At 39.2% G+C, this 22,415-nt stretch overlaps 1 protein-coding gene across 1 annotated transcript in view; it reads left to right on the forward strand.

Annotated features, from left to right (window-relative positions):
• The first annotated feature begins 15,111 nt into the window (after positions 1-15,111).
• The window catches only part of prkn (parkin RBR E3 ubiquitin protein ligase), a 168,611-nt gene continuing 161,307 nt past the window's right edge, over positions 15,112-22,415 (forward strand). The window contains exon 1 of the mRNA XM_056471063.1: positions 15,112-15,197. Within this exon, the coding sequence (XP_056327038.1) occupies positions 15,191-15,197 (7 nt within the window). The 5' untranslated portion in view covers positions 15,112-15,190. The remainder of the gene's footprint in view (positions 15,198-22,415) is intronic.

The raw sequence follows: 22,415 nt of genomic DNA on the forward strand, positions 1-22,415 counted from the left end.
CCAGCCACGGAGGAAAAGACCCCAACATCATTCCTGATCCTCCTGGCTATCCTTCATGTGCTCCTTGTTGTCATTTAATAAACACCCTAACGTTTCCTTACCTCTGTCTCCTGTCCGCTTCATAACAGAAGCCCGGACCAATAACGACGACAACATGAGCACCCCCGATCACTTTCAAGAGCTGGTGGACCAGTTGAAGCGGATTCTACAGCCACCAGCTCCACTTTCCAACGCACCACCAGCACCGAGCACTTCCGCCTCCACAGTTTCTTCTTCGGCCCTTCCTTCCAGTCCCATGGCCCGACCAGCGCCCTACTCAGGCGGAGCGGGGGAGTGCAATGGTTTTCTGTTACAATGTTCCCTCATATTCGAAATGCAACCTTCTCTATATCCCACAGATAAGTCAAAGATCGCCTACATCGTATCACTACTCTCTGGACCTGCACTTAAATGGGCTGAGACGATCTGGAACCAAGCCGGGCCGGTCATGAATTCCATCACTACCTTCACGGAGTATTTCAAAGAGGTGTTTGGACGTTCTGATGGGGAAGTAGCCGCTGGAGAGCAGCTGTATCATCTAAAGCAAGGTACTCTATCTACACAGGAATATGCTCTCCGGTTTCGCACTCTAGCAGCTGCAAGTGGATGGAATGAGAGATCGTTGTTGACCACGTACCGGCTCGGCTTGGAACCCACTCTCCGAATCCAGCTGGCCACATTAGATGATACTATGGGTCTGGAGAGATTCATCCAACATTCTCTCCGATGTTCCGATCGTCTCCGTTCCTATCAACAGGATAACCATCACCCCCTCGTCTGCACTCCTCCAATCGCCTGAGTCAACAGCCTCTCCAGAACCAGAACCCATGATAATAGAGTCTGGAAGACTGACATCAGCGGAACGACAGAGGAGGCTGACCCGGGGTCTGTGTCTATACTGCGGTGTCAGTGGACACACCCGTATGGAGTGTCCCCTTCGTCCCATTCGGACTTCAGTGAGTGTATTCAGTACGAATATTGAACAATGTAAACCACTTACTACCACCGTACAAATAACTACTGCCTCTATTTCTCTCCTTGTCACAGCCCTCATCGACTCCGGGTCAGCAGGGAACTTCATCTCCCAATCCCTCTGTCGTCAACTCCACCTACGTACTGAGGCGTCCTCGCATATATACCAGATACAACCGATAACCCAGTGCACTCGATCTTCGACCCGTATCCATCGACAATGCGAAGACATCCTTCTTCAAGTGGGGTTGTTACATCAAGAGAGGATTCAATTTCTGGTTCTGGAGGGTGCAAATATGGACATCATTCTAGGGCGCCCGTGGCTGGTGAAGCACGATCCCATCATCTCTTGGGGCACAGGAGAGATAAAGAAATGGGGATCTGGATGTACACCTACCTGTTTTCCAAATCTCCCTCTTCAAGGTCGGAACCCCATTTCTTTGTTTACAACATCGGTCGAGAGTCCTCCTGAGAAGCAGTCTATCCACATTCCTAAGGAGTACAGCTCCTTTCATGATGTCTTCTGCCCCAAGAGAGCTTCCCAGCTACCGCCGCATCGGCCATGGGACTGCGCGATCGACCTAGTTCCAGATGCCCAGTTGCCAAGAGGTAGGATCTACCCGCTCTCGCTTCCAGAGAATCAGGCAATGGAAGATTACATAAGGGAGGCTCTGAGTCAGGGGTACATACGTCACTCAAAATCACCAGCCGCCTCAAGCTTCTTCTTTGTGGCCAAGAAGGACGGAGGGCTGCGTCCATGCATCGACTACAGGGTCCTAAATAACGGTACAGTAAAATACCGATATCCCCTTCCTCTGGTACCAGCCGCTTTGGAACCGCTCCGAGAAGCTAAAGTCTTCACTAAATTGGACCTCCGCAGCGCGTATAATCTGATAAGAATACGTGAGGGGGACCAATGGAAGACAGCATTCGTGACCCCTACTGGCCACTATGAATATGAGGTCATGCCTTACGGTCTGGTCAACGCCCCCTCCGTATTCCAAAACTTCATTCATGAAGTCCTCCGGGAGTTTCTTCACCACTTTGTAATAGTGTACATAGATGACATCCTCATTTACTCCCGGAGTGAGGCCGAACATCGCCAACACGTTGCGGAGGTCCTACACACATTGAGAGAACATCACCTCTACCTCAAAGCGGAGAAATGCTCATTCCACCAGAAGTCGATTCATTTCTTGGGATACATCATTGACCAAACCGGTATACGTATGGATGGGAAGAAAATTGAGGCTGTTCTATCCTGGTCAGAACCCACTTCCATTAAGGAGCTCCAGAGGTTTCTTGGGTTTGCTAACTTTTATAGACGGTTTATCAAGGACTACAGCAGGATTACATCACCTCTCACTAATCTCCTCAAGGGTAAACCCAAAGGACTGGAGTGGACCAAAGAAGCAGCCGCAGCCTTCCGCCTTCTTAAGAAGGAGTTCACAAGGGCCCCACTCCTGACTCATCCTGACCCAAATCTTCCTTTCGTGGTGGAAGTGGACGCATCCACCACCGGCGTCGGGGCAGTATTATCCCAACATCATGATACACCGCCCCGACTGCATCCCTGTGCCTATTTCTCTCGGAAGTTGAGCCCGGCGGAGCAGAATTACAGCATAGGAGACAGGGAGCTTCTAGCAATCAAGCTAGCCTTGGAGGAGTGGCGTCACTGGTTGGAGGGAGCCAAACATCCGTTCCAGGTGATCACAGATCACAAAAACCTCCAATATATCAAAGAGGCCAAGAGACTATGTCCACGTCAAGCCAGATGGTCACTTTTCTTCTCACGTTTTGATTTCTCCATTTCCTATCGTCCAGGACCCAAGAATCTAAGAGCAGACGCTCTCTCTCGTTTACACGAGCATCACGATCATGAAGAACTCCCAACGAAGATTCTTCCCGAACACATCTCCATTTGTCCGATCACCTGGAACGCTCCTCCAGTCGTTGCCACTCCGGAAGCCCCTGCTCCGCCGGGATGCCCTCCTCATCGGCAGTTCATACCACCTGAACACCGGGTAGATCTGATCCACTCCTTACATACCTCGCTAGGCACTGGACATCCAGGGATCAACAATACTCTCTCGCTAGTATCCCAACGATTCTGGTGGCCAAACATGGCAAGGGATGTGAGGCAATATGTTCAGGGCTGTAAGGACTGTGCCCAATCCAAGAGCCCACGTCATCTACCCGCTGGAAAGCTCCATCCCTTGCCGATTCCGAACCGTCCCTGGTCACACCTAGGAGTGGACTTTATCACTGACCTCCCTTCGTCAGAAGGTAATACCTGTATTCTAGTCATCGTAGATAGATTCTCAAAGTTTGTCAAACTAATCCCTCTGAAAGGTCTTCCCACAGCCTTTGAAACAGCCGACAATATCTTTAATCAAGTCTTCAGGTCATTTGGTATTCCAGAAGATATTGTGTCGGACAGAGGTCCACAGTTCATCTCACGTCTATGGAAAGCCTTCTTCAAGCTCCTAGGTGTGGCCGTCAGCCTCTCTTCTGGATATCATCCCCAAACCAACGGGCAGACAGAGAGGAAGATTCAGGAGGTGGGACGGTTCCTGAGGACCTTCTGCAGTGGTCACCAGAGCTCCTGGAGCCAGTATTTGGGCTGGGCAGAATATGCCCAAAATTCACTGCGGCAACCCTCCACCGGACTCACGCCATTCCAGTGCGTCCTGGGCTTCCAACCACCGCTCTTTCCCTGGGATGGCGAACCATCTGATGTCCCCGCAGTGGATCACTGGTTCCGGGAGAGCGAGAGAGTCTGGGACGAGGCTCATCAACATCTGCAGAGGGCAGTCCGTCGAAGCAAGGTAACCGCCAATAGAAGAAGGTCTGAAGAACCCAGATACACACCCGGACAAAAGGTGTGGCTATCCACCCGGGACATACGCATGCGACTGCCCTCTCGCAAGTTAAGTCCCCGATTTGTTGGTCCCTTCACCATCGTGGAACAGGTTAACCCCGTCACCTACAAACTACAATTACCCTCTCACTACCGTATTCACCCTACATTCCACGTATCACTCCTGAAACCCTATCACGATCCTGTTCTTCCCTCCACAGAGCCTGACCACGAAGAGGAACCCCCTCCTCCACTGCTCCTAGAAGAAGGAGCCGTCTACGCAGTGAAGGAGATCTTGCGTTCCCGACGTCGTGGTGGCCAGTTGGAGTACCTGGTGGACTGGGAAGGGTACGGCCCCGAAGAAAGGACATGGGTTCCCAGAGCTGATATTCTCGATCCTAGTCTCATGGTGGAGTTTCATGAGAGCCACCCTGAGTTCCCAGCGCCTAGAGGCAGAGGGAGACCACCACGGCGTCGGAGGTGTCGGCCCTCAGGAGCGGGCCCTGGGGAGGGGGGTACTGTCACGGATTGGTCAGGCTCTCACGATCCCCACTCACGAAGATCACCATCACCTGACTTCTAATGAGCACACAGCTGCATCACATTCACGAGCACCAGATAAAAGCACAGCACTCCAGTCGCTCATTGTCCGGGCTCGTCTCGACGAAAGCGGACAACTGAGCGACCACTCAGCGTAGTCATCCTCAGCTAAAACAAACGATTTACTTACCTGTTCTCTTTGTATTCCTCCTAGTCTTCCTGGTCCTCCCGAATCGTCCTGTCTTCCAGTCCTTCCAAGTCTGTGTCATCCTCTGTCAGCTGTATCTGGTGTGTGCTGTCCATCCTCGTGTATTCCTGTTACCCAGCCACGGAGGAAAAGACCCCAACATCATTCCTGATCCTCCTGGCTATCCTTCATGTGCTCCTTGTTGTCATTTAATAAACACCCTAACGTTTCCTTACCTCTGTCTCCTGTCCGCTTCATAACAGTGAGAGTGTTATAATGAACGTGTGCCCATACAGGAGGATCTAGCGAGGCTCAATGGTGTTTCTGCCATAGACTGTAAAATAAACCTGCATATGAGCTTCAGACAGCTCTGGCGGAGCTGTCTAGTGTTTCTGTCAGCAATCTCCCAATAATATCCAGCTGCAAACTCAACCACCATCAGATCGACGTGTTTCAATGGATTTAGGGTGTTTTACTGTATTTAACATTTGTCTGTATAGTTTTTTGAACATTGGATATTTAATAGTAGATATTCAGTCAGTCCAGTTTAAAGCAGAAGCTGGTCTTTTGCAATCTCTTTGTTGACCTATGGACCCATGGTTCTCTTTGAACCGGTGTATGTTTTTTATTATATATATATATATATATATATATATATATATATATATATATATATATATATATATAAAGTTTAATATATAATAATATATAATATATTTAGTATAGTATATTTAATATATATATTATACAATAATAGTTATAGTTTCAAAAATTACAAAAATTATATTGTTTTTTTTTTGGTTTGTTTTGTTATTGCTGTCTTTTAAATTGAAAATAAAGATGCAGAAATGATTGTGATGTATTATATTGTCACACTTTTGTTACGTCTCAATAAAAAGATAAAAAACAGAAGAAAGAAACACGTTGAGAAAACTAAACACTCTGGAAAAGGTCAGGATCAGATAAAAGTGCAGTATAAAAGACAGCGGAAAGATGGAAAGGCTTGAATGTGAGACAGATGCCAGAAGCACACAGGCAGTCATGGTGAGGCAGACCCAACTGTGAGCGAGAGCTGCTTGGCCTGTGGAGACATCGATCCAGGTATTGAGCGAATCCCCTCACACCTGCCTTTATCTTACTACACGCTCAGCAAGGCTCCCGGAGGAAGAGTGACCGGCGAGAGGACAAAGAGCGTACGGCGGGAAGAACAGGTCTCCAGTTATTCATCACCTATCACAGGAGAACACCGCAGACGCTGTTGACATTTAGTCAAAAAGCACTGAAAAATCATACTCAAGTAAAAGTACTATTACTTAGCCAAAAACGTAGTGTAAAAGTATTTGTCATGTTATTAATACCATGGGACAATGACCTGCTGCAAGATTATCTTGATTATTATCTTGTAAAGCTTAAACTTTCGATTTTAGGTGAAAAATCTAATTTGTTGGAGACGTCCAATGGGGATGATCACCAGTATGGGGAAGTCCCAGAGTAAAATGAGAAAATATGATACCTGTAAGCTGTTTCCATCTGTTCTTATATTATTTGTTTTTATTTTATTTATACTTGTCGCTTTTATTACTGTTTATGCAAAGCACTTTGCCGCTGTGTATGAAATGTGCTATGTAAATAAACTTGTCTTGCCTTAAAGCTGCTTTAAAACAATAATTATTGTAAAAAAGGTCAATATAGAAATAAACTTGAATTGAACTATGACGTCAGTGGGCCAACTCATGCAGAAAAATCTCCAAAGTCAGTAGAAACAACCTGTTCTGAGCAGGTAACACCCCCAGCCGAGTGGAAAAGTGGACAGATCTTGTTGTTTGCCAATGTAATTGCAGGGAAGAACACTGTCACCGTGCAGCCAAAGTACGCCACAAACAAGGCTCAGAAGAAGTGCAGTGTTTTTAGGTTTGTCATCGATGGAAATTGACTGATAGAGAAATTATGGGTTCCTCTTCGGGTCCTGTGTCAGCTGAGCAACTGTCATTAAGATAAACCAGATTATTTTCTCCAAGTGTCATAGACCTCCTTGGTAGAAAGCATTAAAGGCACAGTTCACCCAAAAAAGAAAATTCTGCAATCATTTACTCTCAATCTTTTGGGTTATTAACTTCTAGCTTATTCAACCCAGGCTCATTATTGATACATAACCCTATATACATTTCTGGAGAACGCCAAATACATCCCAGGAGAGTTTTCTTGCCGTTTATGTTTTCGCGAATCCACCAGAGGCCGCTGTGTACGCTTTTTCAGATCTCAAATTTCATTTGCGAGTGCCATTCACACCTGCTGTTCTTGCGTAAATCCACTAGAGGCCGCTGTCATCTGACTGACTAACTGACTGAACGACCGACCGACTGATGTATGCAGTGAGCCACTGGGCAAACTGGTATCAACAAAAAAGCCGTGCACACGGATATAAGCGGTCGACTGGTAGCATTTAAAAAAGTCAGAGGCAGCATCATAGTGCCCCGTAGATTTAATTTTTAAAGACTTAATGCAGCCATACGTACCTCTGGCTACATAATTCGCACTCTCCAGAAATGTAAACAGGGGTACGTTTTCACAATGAGCCTGCGTTGTGCTAATTACCTGTCTAATATTAAGATATTAACTGTTCCAGTTATAAAGTATGATCTATATCCCTAATCCTAAAACCTAAACTTAACTTCTATCTTACTAACTATTAATTAACAGCTAATTACTGATTCATTAAGCCAGTAGTGTTAGTTTATGCTTTGTTAATACTGTGGATTGTGACCTAAACTAAAGTGTTACCAATATTCCTAAGTACTACTTCCACAGAATTTGTTTTTCAATATTAAAAATATTGCCTTTTGTGTTCAACAGAATAAAAAAGCCCAGAAAGTTTTGGAACCACTCGAACAAACAGAAAATTTAATTAAAAGAAATAAAAGGAATTGAGGAATGAGAGAATTACTCTGCACAGTCTGCAAATTTAAATGTAAATTTCGGTAGAGATTATTAACTCAAATTAATATACGACGGTCTGAAATATTAAATTCTGATTGGTCAGTGGCGACATTCCAAGATATGTTATACCGTGAACAACCACAAAATAACTCAAACTCATCCAGGAACTTCGAATCACCTTGACCGTTAATGAATATGTTCAAATCCAAATATTTACATCCACATTCATATGTATCTGCTATCTTTCACTCCGTGTTTTTTTAATGTATTTGACTGTTTGGAACCATCTTGTGAATGAATAATGTGCAGGTTAGTGTATACTCCATCAGCTCTTTTTGTTTCTGTCAGCTTTGCGTTTTTGACAGTTTGACGCCATCTTGTGACTGAATAATATGCAGGTTAGTGTATACTCCATCAGCTGTTTTTGTTTCTGTCAGGTTTGCGTTATTGACAATTTGACGCCATCTTGTGACTGAATAATATGCAGGTTAGTGTATACTCCATCAGCTGTTTTTGTTTCTGTCAGGTTTGCGTTATTGACAGTTTGACGCCATCTTGTGACTGAATAATATGCAGGTTAGTGTATACTCCATCAGCTGTTTTTGTCTCTGTCAGGTTTGCGTTTTTCACTGTTTGACGCCATCTTGTGACTAAATAATGCCCAGGTTTGTGTATACTCCATTAGCTGTTTTAGTTTCTGTCAGCTTTGCATTTTTGACTGTTTGGTGCCATCTTGTGACTGAATAATGCACAGATTAGTGTATACTCCATCAGCTGTTTTCGTGTCTGTCAGCTTTGAATTTTTTGATTATTTGGCACCATCTTGTAACTGAATAATGCACAGGTTAGTGTTTACTCCATCAGCTGTTTTTGTTTCTGTCAGGTTTGCGTTTTTCACTGTTTGACGCCATCTTGTGTCTAAATAATGTGCAGGTTAGTGTATACTCCATCAGCTGTTTTCGTTTCTGTCAGCTTTGCGTTTTTGACTGTTTGGCGCCATCTTGTGACTGAATAATGCACAGATTAGTGTATACTCCTCAGCTGTTTTCGTGTCTGTCAGCTTTGCATTTTTTGATTGCTTGGCGCCATCTTGTAACTAAATAATGCACAGGTTTGTGTATACTCCATCAGCTGTTTTTGTTTCTGTCAGCCTTGCATTTTTTTAAAGTTTGGCACCATCTTGTGTCTGAATAATGCACAGGTTAGTTTATACTTCATTAACTGTTTGTTTCTGTCAGCATTGTGTTTTTGACTGTTTGGCGCCATCTTGTGTCTGAATTATCCGCAGGTTAGTGTATACTCCATCAGCTGTTTTTGGTTCTGTCAGCTTAGCATTTTTGATTGTTTGGCGCCCTCTTGTGTCTCAATAATGTGCAGGTTAGTGTATACTCCATTAACTGTTTTACTTTCTGTCAGCTTTGCGTTTTTGCCTGTTTGGCGCCCTCTTGTGACTGAATAATGTGCAGGTTTCTATTAGCTTAGCATTTAAAGAATTATTACAACTCAAAATAATGTTTTGTGTCTAATTTTTATGTTTTGTGGCAAGTCATTGTGTAATAAGTAGAATAAGTACATCCAGCTTAGATATTTTCACAGAATAAAGCTCTTTAGTCTTATACAACAGTGCTTTGTGTTGGGCTGCAGATAAACCTGTCAGAATTTATTCTGATAACAACCTCCTGGGTGTACTTTAGCCCAAACCTACTATTCGTCATTGATTTTCTGCATACTTCTGTTCTGCAGTAACTGAAACCAGAGCAACTTAAGCTGGTAGTGCTTTGAAATGAGAGCTTTTACTTGGTCAGTTCCAGTGTTCTCATTATTTAACAGAAATCTTCAACAATGCACGTTTGGCTGCTTTCGATCGATCGGTGAGCTCCAAAAGAATCTTCCTCATGGTAAGTCAGAGAGATCATCTTCTTGATCATCTCACATGGTCACATGAAATAGGGGCTCTAGTGTTAAAGTGCCATTACAGTGTAAGCGAATCTTGATTAAAGGTCTTCCGGCAGACCTGAGTGTGTATGTGGTGTGTAGTAGTGGTTAAAGCTGCTTCAATCCCAGCATTGAGTGAGCCATGAGCCATCACCATTGTGCCCTTGAGAAAGGCACTTAACCCCAGGTTGCTCCAGGGGAATTGTCCCTGTAATAAGTTCATATGCTGTTCTATGGTGACACTACGTGAAAGTGATGGAAACTCATTCTGCAGGCTCAGGTCATGAGGCAAAACATATCTAATCTGTTTTATATAGTACACTGTAAAAAAATCGTTTAATTAAGTGACATTTTTAATTCACAATTCACAACTTACGGATGTTAATTGCATTGATCTCTTCTCTGTCGACTTTTGATGTTGAAAATTCAACTTTACTGTTTAAGAAATAGTATATAAATAAAAATAAATCTGTAAAATAACTGAAAATGTACTGGCAACTAATTACAAGGATTTTGTAGCATATACAACATCAACCTAGACAATAGCCAACATAGGCTCATTCAGAAAACATAGCCCTATATACATTTCTGGAGAGTACGAATTCGGGGTGAGGGGGGGTGTAGGGTTCATGGACTAAAGTGAATAGCAGGGGTGTCATGGATAAAGATGAAGAGCGGGGGCAGGCATGGGGACGTTTGTAGGTGGTTTGTTAGGCCCTTAATAGTATCGCTGGGGGCCCGAAAATGGCGTGGGTCCTTGTGAGAATCATTGTCCATATGGACGGCTTTTCCGCTAGATTCCGCTACCAGTTTGTCCAGTTAGCTCGTCATGCAAGCCGGCAGACTTAAGACGCAGAGAGGATTTGACTATGACGACAGGGCTCGAGTGCGGCGAAGAACAGTTCCTAGAAAGCAGACAAAAACAGAAGTCAAAAAATAAAACAAACAAGTAAGTAACAGTGTGAAAATGTGGTAAAATCTGAGAATGTGGTAAAAATCAGGCAAGGGTTTTTCTTTTTCTGTATTGCTTTTAAAACTATCGGTTAGGTTTAGGGAAGTGGGTGGGCAGGTCAATCGGTGCTTTTAAAAACACTATTGGTTGGGCTTAGGGAAGGAGGAGGGTAAGTCAGTCAGTCGACAGCGGCCTCTGGTGTATTTACCCAAGAACAGCAGGCGCGAATGGCTCTCGCAAGAAAAATTTGAGATCTCAAAAAGCATACATAGCAGCCTCTGATGAATTTGCAAAAACAAAAACTGCAAAAAATGTATCTCCTGGGACGTTTTTTGGCGCTCTCCAGAAATGTATATAGGGGTACGTTTTCAGAATGAGACTGGGTTGGTATGAGAACGCAAGCTGCTGGTAGGTGTCAAATATCATGCCTGAAGAGTGCAATAAAAAGTAAAATGCTCTCAGTTTAAGAACACACGATTAAATGTTTCACGTCTTTTTCACGTCTTTTCTGTCCTTTCCTGAACTGTGTAATTGAAAAAAAGAAAATGACATTTGACAATGCAAAACTACATCCTGCCCTCCAGCCTCATTGTGCAAATTTGTCACCTTTTAAGTTGACAGACAGGCAAAATGACAGTTCTGAGAAGGGCACTTGTTCCCAACATAGCCAACGTTTAGAAGAAATGCCTTCATATTTGAACAAGACTGTTAAGCATTTAACACAGGAACCTGCATTAAATTGTTTTCTGAGAACTTCCTGTTTGTTGGTTCAGAAATCACAAGTATGTCATGCTGTGCTTGTTATATTGTTCAGTCTAAAATAAAAATGTTTTTTCTTTTATTACTTGCTGATGGAAAAAAGTTGTACATATTTATTTATTTAAAGGGCACCTAAGATGCAAAATCAACTTTTGGAAGCTGTTTAGACAGAACTCATGGTTTCTGCAGGTTTCATCAAGTTAAATTAAAATTTTTTTAGACATTTTTAAGACCATTATTTCTTAGCAAAATAGTCTAAATATTGTAAAAACAAGCAAGCTCTACTTGTATCTAGGCAAGGGACGATAACCATTTTCAAGGTATAGCGCGGTTTGGAAAAGTCAAGGTTTTAAAACCGTCAAATTTTTCTGCAATACCGTTCCTGAGGTATGTGTACGATTTTTTTTTTACTTTTTTGTTTGTTTGTTTTTAAGGACAACAGTATCTTCAGCAGAAAAGATGTCATTTTAAATTGTGAAAAAATCTGTTTTTGAAACAAATGAAGATGGAAGAAGTCAATAATTCATTTATCCTGACATGTTTACTGTACCAAAATATTATAAATGTTTCACATAATAAAATATTATGTGTATGACATTTTGAAAGAAAATATTTTAGAGCAGTAATCACAATCAGAATCTTATACCAGCCCATGCCTACTTGTATCCCAACACAATCTCACGGCAATTCGTAACTTTTTGATTTAGTGGCTAATTCGTATGAATTCGTACAATGTAATTCGTAAAATTTAGTACGATTTGCTCATCCGCCAATGACGGTTGGGTTTAGGGGTGGGGTTAGGTGCCACGCCTCCTTTTTAAAATCGTATAATTTCGTACGACTGAACTTGTACGAATTCGTACGAATTAGCCACTAAACTGTCAAAATGTAAAATACTTACGTTTTCTCGTGAGATCAGGCTGTGTATCCATACACGTTTTTTTCCAACATAAACTTTCTTTAAAATTTAAAAAAGAAATGTTTTAAAAACTAATTTCCTAATGTTAAAATAGTATCCAAAAAAGCATATAAAATCATCCACAGAACAGGATTTGTGAAGAAACTGGAGTTAAAAGATCTGTTCCAACTCTCTGTGATCAGCTGCATCTCAAGAATGAGTTTTAAAAGTATAACATTTTTAAAACAGTACATGTTTGTAATAAAGAAAACTTTATTTTTTATTTTAATGGCAGAGGTTACAGTAGGCTATTTCGCATTGATCTGCAGTCATCATCAAATCCTGTTTATAGAAAGGTTAGTAATGAACATTTATACACAGGTATTTATGTGCATAAAGCATGGCGCCATTGTCCTGTGGCTGCCGTCGCATCATCCAAGTGGATGCTGCACACTAGTGGTGGTGTGGAGAGACCCCCCCTCATGATTGTGAAGCGCTTTGGGTGAATAACCATACACAATAAATGCGCTATATAAAATACACATTACATTTACATTACATCTGTTTTGTAAGAAGTGCTTCTCATATATGTGAACGACTCGTACACTTTTACTTTGACATTTCCTCGAGCGAGAATGACATTGACTGAAACTTTCTTTTGTACACTACGCCTATTGGTGTACCATTGGTACCCTTTTGGCAGTGGAAACGCAAGCCTGATAAAGGTGACCCATACCGTACCTTACTGTACCACTCAGTGGAAACGAGCAATAAGCAAGTATAACTATAAGTATTTTTGATTGTTTTCTGACACTTTTTCGCAACCCAGGCTCATTCTGAAAACGTAGTCCCGAGGACGTTTCTGGAGACCGCGAAACCCTAAACCCAACCAACGATTTGCAAAAGCCGTCTGGAAAAAGAAAAGCCCTCGTCCGATTTTTAAATTTTTTTTTACCACATTTTCGGATTTTACCACATTCTCACCCTGTTATGAACCTCTTCGCTTTATTTCTTGGATTCTGTTTAAGTCTTACCTGATTTCTGGAACAGCTCTTCCCTGGACTCGAACCCAGTCGTCATCGTCAGCTACTCTCTGCATCTCGAGTCCGCCGACGTACAGGACAAGCTAACCGGACAAACTGGTTGCAGTGGGAAAGCCCTCCACACGAATGTAAGCGGTCAGCCGGCGAGCGCTAAAAGAAACAGCGTCATACCGCCCCACAGCATTCGCTTAAAAAACGAAATGCAGCCATACGTACCTCCGGCTACATCATTCGCGGTCTCCAGAAACGTCCTAAGGACTACGTTTTCAGAATGACCCTGGGTTGCTTTTTTGCTTAATCGACAGTAAATAAATGTGTCCAAATTATACAGTGAGAATTATAAATACAATTAATCTGACAGGACCCGAAGGCAGCAATAATCATTGGCATATAACAGTCTACAAAGCAAGAAGACGCATGATTGTTTTCACAGCACAACTGTTTTCCATCTCACACGGGACTAAAATGTTTACCTGATGAACACAAGATCAAATTAACTTCTATTGTTCTTTACGTTATCTGTCTGTTTGTTTGCTCATTTTTCTTCCTTTAAAGCAATCCTGGAAAAAAAAAGAAACATCTAAAAAGAAGTCTGTCCCTTGAGGGGGGAAAAGCAAAATATTATAATCTGTCATCTAGCTCATTAATATGCAAATTGAATCCTGTTTAGTCAGTCATTTTACCGTGCGAGTTCAGTTGTTATATGCCACATCATATTTGTAGAGATGTAGAAAACATAACATCGATGCCTTTTCAATTTGAATATTAATGAGGTTTAAATCATTTTCTGCTCTTCCAGATTTAACAGGTTCTTGCATTTATTAAAGCGTACACAACAAACATCTCCACGCGATAGATCTTCAAACAGGGCAAGCAATTCTGGGACGGACCAAATCCTATTTGTAAGAGTTAAACGGCTCTGTCTTTGAACTGAATAATGCATTGACAGAGCAAATCAAAATACGACTTTAAATTAAAAAGCAACTAAACAAAAAGCAGCACGTTCAACTTATAGGCTTACACTACTGCAGGGGTAGGTAACCTATGGCTCGGGAGCCACATGTGGCTCTTTGACCAAAAATATGTGGCTCTCCAGCTGTCTCTCTTCAATAATATTTTAAAGTTTAAAAAAATATAACAAGAATAATAAATTATTAAATAATTATGCGATGAACTTGATTGTTAATTATGAACAGCAATTTACCTGATGCACTCGGTCTGATCATCACTATCAGGAAAGTAAATGGAATAAACTAAATATCTTAATAAGGATTTTTCTTCCCCTTTTTTATTGAAGCATATAACTGACAAGCATACAGGATTATATGATAACATATGTAACAGTCATATAAAACTTAGTGATGCAGAACAATAAAATAAAAACATTATAAATAAGAGGGGATCCATCATATTTAAATTATTAGATTGTACAGATCATTTCTTTTCATTATTAGAGAGGTTTTTATAGCCTTCTTGTTTCTTGTAATTGAGGTCAAAGAATTATAAAATATGTTTAAATCTTTACAGAAAAAATTAAAGGAGGGAGTAATAGACATTACTTTTGCCTTGTGTAGGTGAAACTTCCCAAAAAATTATCAACTTCAAAGCATTATCGAGTGTATCATAGCCAGTTTTACAATTAAAGAAATAAAAATCATGCATTCAAAATTAATTATTTAGTAAAATGAATTAAAAAATCTCAGACACTTGTGCTGATAACCCACGTGCGCAAAACATGCTAGTCCTCCTCCACTACAAACCATAACTTCCTCTGACGTTCACCGACCTAGGAAATGTAGTTTCTCACATATCACGTCTTTAGCTCTGTCACCTGTCAGCCTCTTTTTAATCTAAACCATGGCAGTTGAAGCTGCATTTAATTAAAATAAATTCAGAGAATGTATCATTCTTTACCCCATCCTCTAATTATATCAAGAAGACTGCAGAGTATCTGCTCTGGGACTTCATTTCCCATAAACACTAGCGGTTGTGGCTCTGAGCGTACACGCGACATGTCAACAAACACCAAAGTCACACAGAGTGAACCTGCGACTCAACAGATGACAGCATGATCGGTAAGACTTAACTTATTTTCAGTAACTCGCTGCTGTCTGTTGGCTACTTTAACTCTGCCTATATTTAATCTCGGAACTGTTTATATAAAGCTCATGTAGCGTCATTTGACATTGCACCTTGTACTTTAACATGACAGCTCACCGAAGGATCTACATTAAGCGCCTTTCTTTAAGAACGACTATATTATTAATTCAATAAGATATATACCCATATATGTAACATAGAATAGTGAATGTCAGTGTAAGTTCACGCGAAAATGCACAAGAAATGAAGGAATTTAAAGCTAAAAGGGATGAACCTTCAACATTGTAAGTTAATAATAATTGTTATAATAATAAGGGACTATAGTGTTAAGATGTTTTACACTCAATTTTTATTTAAGGTGAGCTTATATATGGAAATATGAAATATGAACAATCCAAGAAATAGCTAAAATGGGAAGTATCATACAGTATTCAGTATTTACGATGCCCTTAATATCCTTAAAGCACATCTCTTTACATTGCTTTGATTTTCATGTAGTCAGGCATGACATGGAGCCTTATGCATTTTACACTTTACATGACTTTTTCCTCACAGTTACAGATGTTAGCATGTACTGTATGTGTAGATTGTTAGACAAAGCATTTAATTGTGAGCATTAGTTTTATAATTACTGGCAAAAGCATTGAGTTGCTGAAAACTTACTCAAAAGAGATACTTAACAAATAAAAAGTGACATTTTCTGGCCAAAGGTATACTTCAGAGAAGTGTCTGGGCAAAATTATACTTTAGTTAAATTAAAAACACATCCTTAATTTGTTTTAATTTGTATTTTAGAGTAAAAAAAAATCATGAAAAATAAATCCTGGCTTATGCATACAATGTTATTACAATGGTATTATCACAATATTGGTCTAAGCTCCAAAAATGTTACTTTAACAAATATTTAAAAAAACGAGTATTTCTTTATGCATAGAAGAGTAAGTAAATGCTTAAAAAATATACATTTTGATTTACTAGGGCTGCTTGATATTGTAAAAATCTAGCATTGCAATATTTGTTTATTTATATATATATATATATATATATATATATATATATATATATATATATATATATATATATATATATATATATATTTATTCCAGCGTTATGGATGTGACATTTGCAGTAAAATCTCAAAACATAAGTTGAGAGAGAAAGTCTATGTTAACATTATATTGAAACATCTCTTTATATTTTTCAAAACAACTAGCCACAGACTTGTGGGAGCACAAAATATCAATCTGTTAACATTTTTTATATTTTAAATGAGGAAAATAAACATGTGTTATGGAAAAAAAGTCTGCAAATTTACAGTTTACAACATATATTGTAGAAATTATGTGAATTAAACTGCACAACCCAAAATAAACGAAGCTAATCAAATTGATAAGAGTTGGCTCATTATAGAACAAACATGATTGATTTTATTTGATTTACATTTTTGCATTAATGAGGGAAAAGCTTTGTTATGGATGTGACATCTCTCTGTTATGGATGTGATGGATGTGAAATTATCACTTGTGTGACTTATCACATCAAATATAATTGTTTAAAAACACTGACAGAGACATTTTTGAGTATTTTTAAAGCAATGTAAAATACAAGCCTAGACAAAAAACGCAGAAACGGTTTTGCTATTTTGGCGAAAACTTAATTTTTTTCATGGCAAGGTTGACATTTGCATGGAATTGCTCATATATATATATATATCGTTAGTTAATTGGTCTACATTTTTAGATGTAACAATCTACAAATACAATCAAGAAAAAGATTGAAATAAAGCGTTTTATCATTTCCAGAGTCTAACAGTATTCAAGTACAGTAACTAAATGATAAAAATTATTTAATAAAATTAATTGCTGTTAAAATTACAAATGGTACAATTCATTACGCCTGAATGTTTTAATATCATTATGCAATCACAGAGGCAACGTGGTGGCAGAGTAGGTAGTGCTGTCGCCTCACAGCAAGAAGATCGCTGGTTAGTTTGTGTTTCTGTGTGGAGTTTGCATGTTCTCCCCGCGTTCGTGTGGGTTTCCTCCGGGTGCTCCGGTTTCCCCCACAGTCCAAAGACATGCGGTACAGGTGAATTGGGTAGGCTAAAATTGTCTGTAGTGTATGAGTGTCAGTGAGAGTGCATGGATGTTTCCCAGAGATGGGCTGCGGCTGGAAGGGCATCCACATGTATTACAGTTGCTATGTTAATGTTAAATGATTACAACTGCATCAGCAGATGTTAGAGTGAAAAGCAATTTTTATTCAAATAAATTGACGTAAAGTATACATTCAAGTTAATTGATCAAATTGATCACCCTTCCCTACTTATTTTTGGCATTTTTGCCTTTATTTGACAGGACAGTAGGTTAACAGGAAGTGAAGTTGGGGAGAAAGGGGGGAAAGTTTCACAAGCCGGGATTCGAACTCTGGACGCCCAGAGCGTTGACGCACCATATGTCGGCGCACTAACCACTGGGCTACTGTGCCAGTGCCCATCCCTATTTTAATCCATGTATAGGGTATACATGGTACCATAGTGTCTGGCAAAACTTCCTCTCGTCTTTCAGCAAATGTTTACACAATGTCAAATTCTTCTGTCGTGTTTATACTGTGGGTGTCCAGATTATTTTCAGAGCCGTCACATTCCACTTCCTTGTGCCTTTCTCGATTATTGGTAAAAAAATTATATTAATGTTGAATCTGAAATAAATCGTTAGAGTCTGCGTTTGGACTGCTGGCTTCTGAGGAAAACATATTGATTGTGTTTTTGAGTGTCTCAGGCTGAAGAAATGGTTAGCAGAACAAAAACGGTAACGTTTTGCAGTGGCTCAGCCAAAGTCCTGACCTAAATCCAATTGAGAATCTGTGGAGGGAGCTAAAGATCAGGGTAATGGCAAGGATACCCTCCAACCTGAAAGAGTTAAGGCTCATTGCTAAAGACCAATAGGGAAAAATACCAGTGGAGACATACAAAAGTCTGGTCAGCATTTAATAGGAAGTGTTTGATTGATTTAATAGCCAATAAAGGCTTTCCATTAATTATTGAGAACGTATGAAATTTGTTTTGACATGTCACTTTTTGCTCAAATGCAATTAAAAGCTTAGATGCTTTTTTTTGTATTATTTTTATGCTTAAAAAAATATTTTTGCCTTCAACACATGTATAGAGTTAGAGTATATATTGTACCATACATACAGTACTTTCTGGTAAAGAAGTCATCTGTCGTTTTTATACTGTAGGTGTCACAGAATATTTTCAAAGCCACCTCATTCCATTTATTTGTGCCTTCCTAGATTATCTGTGGAAAAATTATATCAATGTTAAATCGGAAATAAATTGTTATAGTCTGCTTTTGACTGCCATCCTCTGAAGAAGATGTATTGATTGTGTTTTAAGTGTCTCAGGTTGAAGAAGTAGTAAAGTAAAGGTTAGCAGACAAAAACATTAACATTTTGCAGTGGCCCAGCCAGAGTCCTGACCTAAATCCAATTAAGAATCTGTGGAAGGAGCTAAAGATCAGGGTGATGATAAAGAGACCTTCCAACCTGGAAGAGTTGGAGCTCATCGCTAAAGACGAATGGGCAAAAAACCAGTGGAGACATGCAGAAAGCTAGTCTTAATAGGCAGCAAATGATTGACTTAATAACCGATAAAGACTTTTTCATTGATTATTGATTAAGGTGTGAATAATTTTGGACATGCCACTTTTTTTTTCCACAATAATGCATCTTGTATTATTGATTTATATAAAAAACTTCCTCTCGTCTTTCAGCAGATGTTTGCACAACTTTAAATTCTTCTGTCATTTTTATACTGTAGCTGTCGCAGATTATTTTCAGAGCCGTCACATTCCACTACCTTGTGCCTTCCTAGATTATCTGTGAAAAAAATGATATCAATGTTGAATCTGAAATAAATCATTAGAGGCTGCTTTCGGACTGCCGGGCTCTGAAGAAGACGTATTGATTGTGTCTTTTTGAGTGTCTCGGGCTCGCCTGATCCCCGCGAGACAGGGATTTGGTTCGAGTGAACTGACTGGCGCTTGTCTGGCAGAATGAGGAGGAATCAAGCAGCACGCCTCCAGCCGCAGGCACAGCATCTCCTGCTATTGGAACAATATCTGTGCCAATAGTCATGTCACGTAAGCTTGTTTTTATATTGACTGAGCTGTGAGGAGAACTCACTCTCATCCCAGGCTACAGCATGTTCAGCCACGCCAAAATCTATCCGTCTGACTTGAATGAATCTGGAGGTGTAAGTTAGAAATAACTGATGAAAGTAATTGTACTCTGAAGGTGATGATTTCATCTCAGATGTGCATTATCTTCTAGTAAGTCAATGAAACGGGATTAATATTTCCTGAAGTTTCTACAACTAAAAAAACATAACAACAGCCCATGGACCTTTTTTTTTTGCATTTTTTTTTTCTCCTCACATTTTGTATTTGATTAAGAAGTTTAAATACAACATTTTGGTGACATTTTTATCTTTTTTATCATATTTTTTTATCATATTTATCATTTATTATTTTTTTTTATCATATTTAGCATGTCTTCTGGAATCATCTGCATGCTTTTTGTCATGCGGATTGTCTAAGTTGCTTACTAAATCATGTGCAAATTTTATCAGTCCAAACACACACTACATGGATTTTTTTATTTTTAAGGGGACTTCCCACAGAGGTAAACATATCAGGGTTCATACACATTTTTGTTACTGAAATTCCATGACTTTTCAATGACTTTTCCAAAACTTTCAGGTGATTAATGATCTTGTTTCGTGTTTCATGTAATGTTTCATGTAATAAGAAAAAATGCACGTTCAAATTTATTACAGCATATCAATAAATATGTAAAAATCCATGGAGTTTATATTTATTTTTGTATCTGTTAAATACAATTGAAGTCAGAAATATTAGCCCCCTTGTTTATTGTTTCCCCAATTTCTGTTTAACGGAGAGAAGATTTTTTTTAACACATTTCTAAACATAATAGTTTTAATAACTCATTTCTAATAACTGATTTATTTTATCTTTGCCATGATGACAGTAAATAATATTTGACTAGATATTTATCAAGACACTTCTATACAGCTTTAAGTGACATTTAAAGGCTTAACTAGGTTTATTAGGTTAACTAGGCAGGTTAGGGGAATTAGGCAAGTTGTTGTATAACGATGGTTTGTTCTGTAGACTATCAAAAAAAATATCTTAAAGGGGCTAATAATTTTGACCTTAAAATAGTTTATAAAAAATTAAAAACTGCTTTTATTTTAGCTGAAATAAAACAAATAAGACTTTCTCCAGAAGAAAAAATATTATCAGACATACTGTGAAAATTTCCTTGCTCTGTTAAACATAATTTGGGAAATATTTAAAAAAGAAAAAAAATCAAAGGGGGGCTAATAACTCTGGCTGTAACTGTAGTTCTTAGAAAGTATCTTGCTGTCTGCGTGAAAGTTTTATAATGTTGGCTTGTGTTTTCATAAGACTTAAGATTAGTGCAAATTAGCCTTTCGCAGGCTGCAGTTAGATATTGTTTCTGGACACGACACTCAAAATGCATCTTGAATTACGGTGAAAGCGAATGAGAGGCGAAGTTAAAATTGCTTTTGATTTTTTAAGTTATTGCTTTTTTTACCCATTTTACCCATTAAATTTAATGTCATAAGTCAAGTTCATCTCAAATATATTCAAGTACACAGATAATTGTTAAACAAAATTTTATGACTTTTTCAAAATATTTTGGGTTTATTTGTTTTTCCAAAACATTTCCAGACCTGGAAAATGCCTTTTTGAAATTTCATGACTTTTCCAGGTTAATAATGTAATGTTGTGATAATCAATTATTTAAACTTTTAGAGTGCTTTTTAAATATTTTCAGATTGTATTAGTGGTTCATCACAACACCACATGCTAGAATATTTAATAGGTGACTTATATTCAAACAGACATTATTATTTAAACATTTTCATATAATATGGCATGCGAAATTCTATATGTATATATATATATATATATATATATATATATATATATATATATATATATATATATACTAGGGATGTCCCAATCAGGTTTTGTTTTGCCCTTGAGTCTGAGTCATCTGATTTTAAGTATCTACTGATGCCGAAACTTGATCCAATTTTCCAGTTTTGGGTTGCAGCTGGAAGGGCATCAGCTGCGTAAAACCAACACAATCTCACGGCAATTTGTAACTTTTTGATTTAGTGGCTAATTCGTATGAATTCATATGATCTAATTCGTACAATTTGGTACGATTTGCTCATCCGCCAATGACGGTTGGGTTTAGGGGTGGGGTTAGTTGCCACGCCTCCTTTTTAAAATCGTACAATTTCGTACGAATTTGTGAGAATTAGCCACTAAACTGTCAAAACGTAAAATACTTACGTTTTCTCGTGAGATCAGGCTGGTAAAACATATGCTGGATAAGTTGGCGGTTTATTCCATTGTGTCGACCCCTGATTAATAATAGGAAAAGAAACTGAATGAATGTATTATTTGTGTTGACTTATAGCATTTATTATTTAAAATATGCTTTCTACAGTAAAAAAAAAGTCATATTTACTTTACAATACACCAAAAGCACCTTTTATTCCCTCTACAAAATTCATTCTTAAATGTCAACTACCCACATGTGAAAATAAAGTGTCTATTTTACTACTGAGCTGTGAGACGTTGTGCTTTGAGCAAGAGGACATTGTGCTTGCTCAGGATTCAGAAATGCAGTGATTTGTGTCAGAGTCTTCTGTCAGGTCCTCTTCTGCTGTCTCTGAGAACAGAACAGGTGTTTTAACAAGTTTAAGATTTTACACACACACACACACACACACACACACACACACACACACACACACACACACACACACACACACACACACACACACACACACACACACGCACACACACACACACACACACACACACACACACACACACACACACACACTACAACATTTAAAAAATTGTGCTATTTTTCCAGTATTTTTTCATATCTTCATCTGACTAATTAAATTAAAAAGCAGGACTCCGGCCAATTTAATTAATCAATTCCCCTACAGCGCATGTGTTTGGACAGTGGAGGAAACCGGAGCACTCAGAGGAAACCTACACCAACACAGGGAGAACATGCAAGCTCCACACAGAAATGCCAACTGGCCCAGCTAGGGCTCA

This window comes from Danio aesculapii, chromosome 13, assembly GCF_903798145.1.
Source record: "Danio aesculapii chromosome 13, fDanAes4.1, whole genome shotgun sequence".
Classification (NCBI taxonomy): domain Eukaryota; kingdom Metazoa; phylum Chordata; class Actinopteri; order Cypriniformes; family Danionidae; genus Danio; species Danio aesculapii.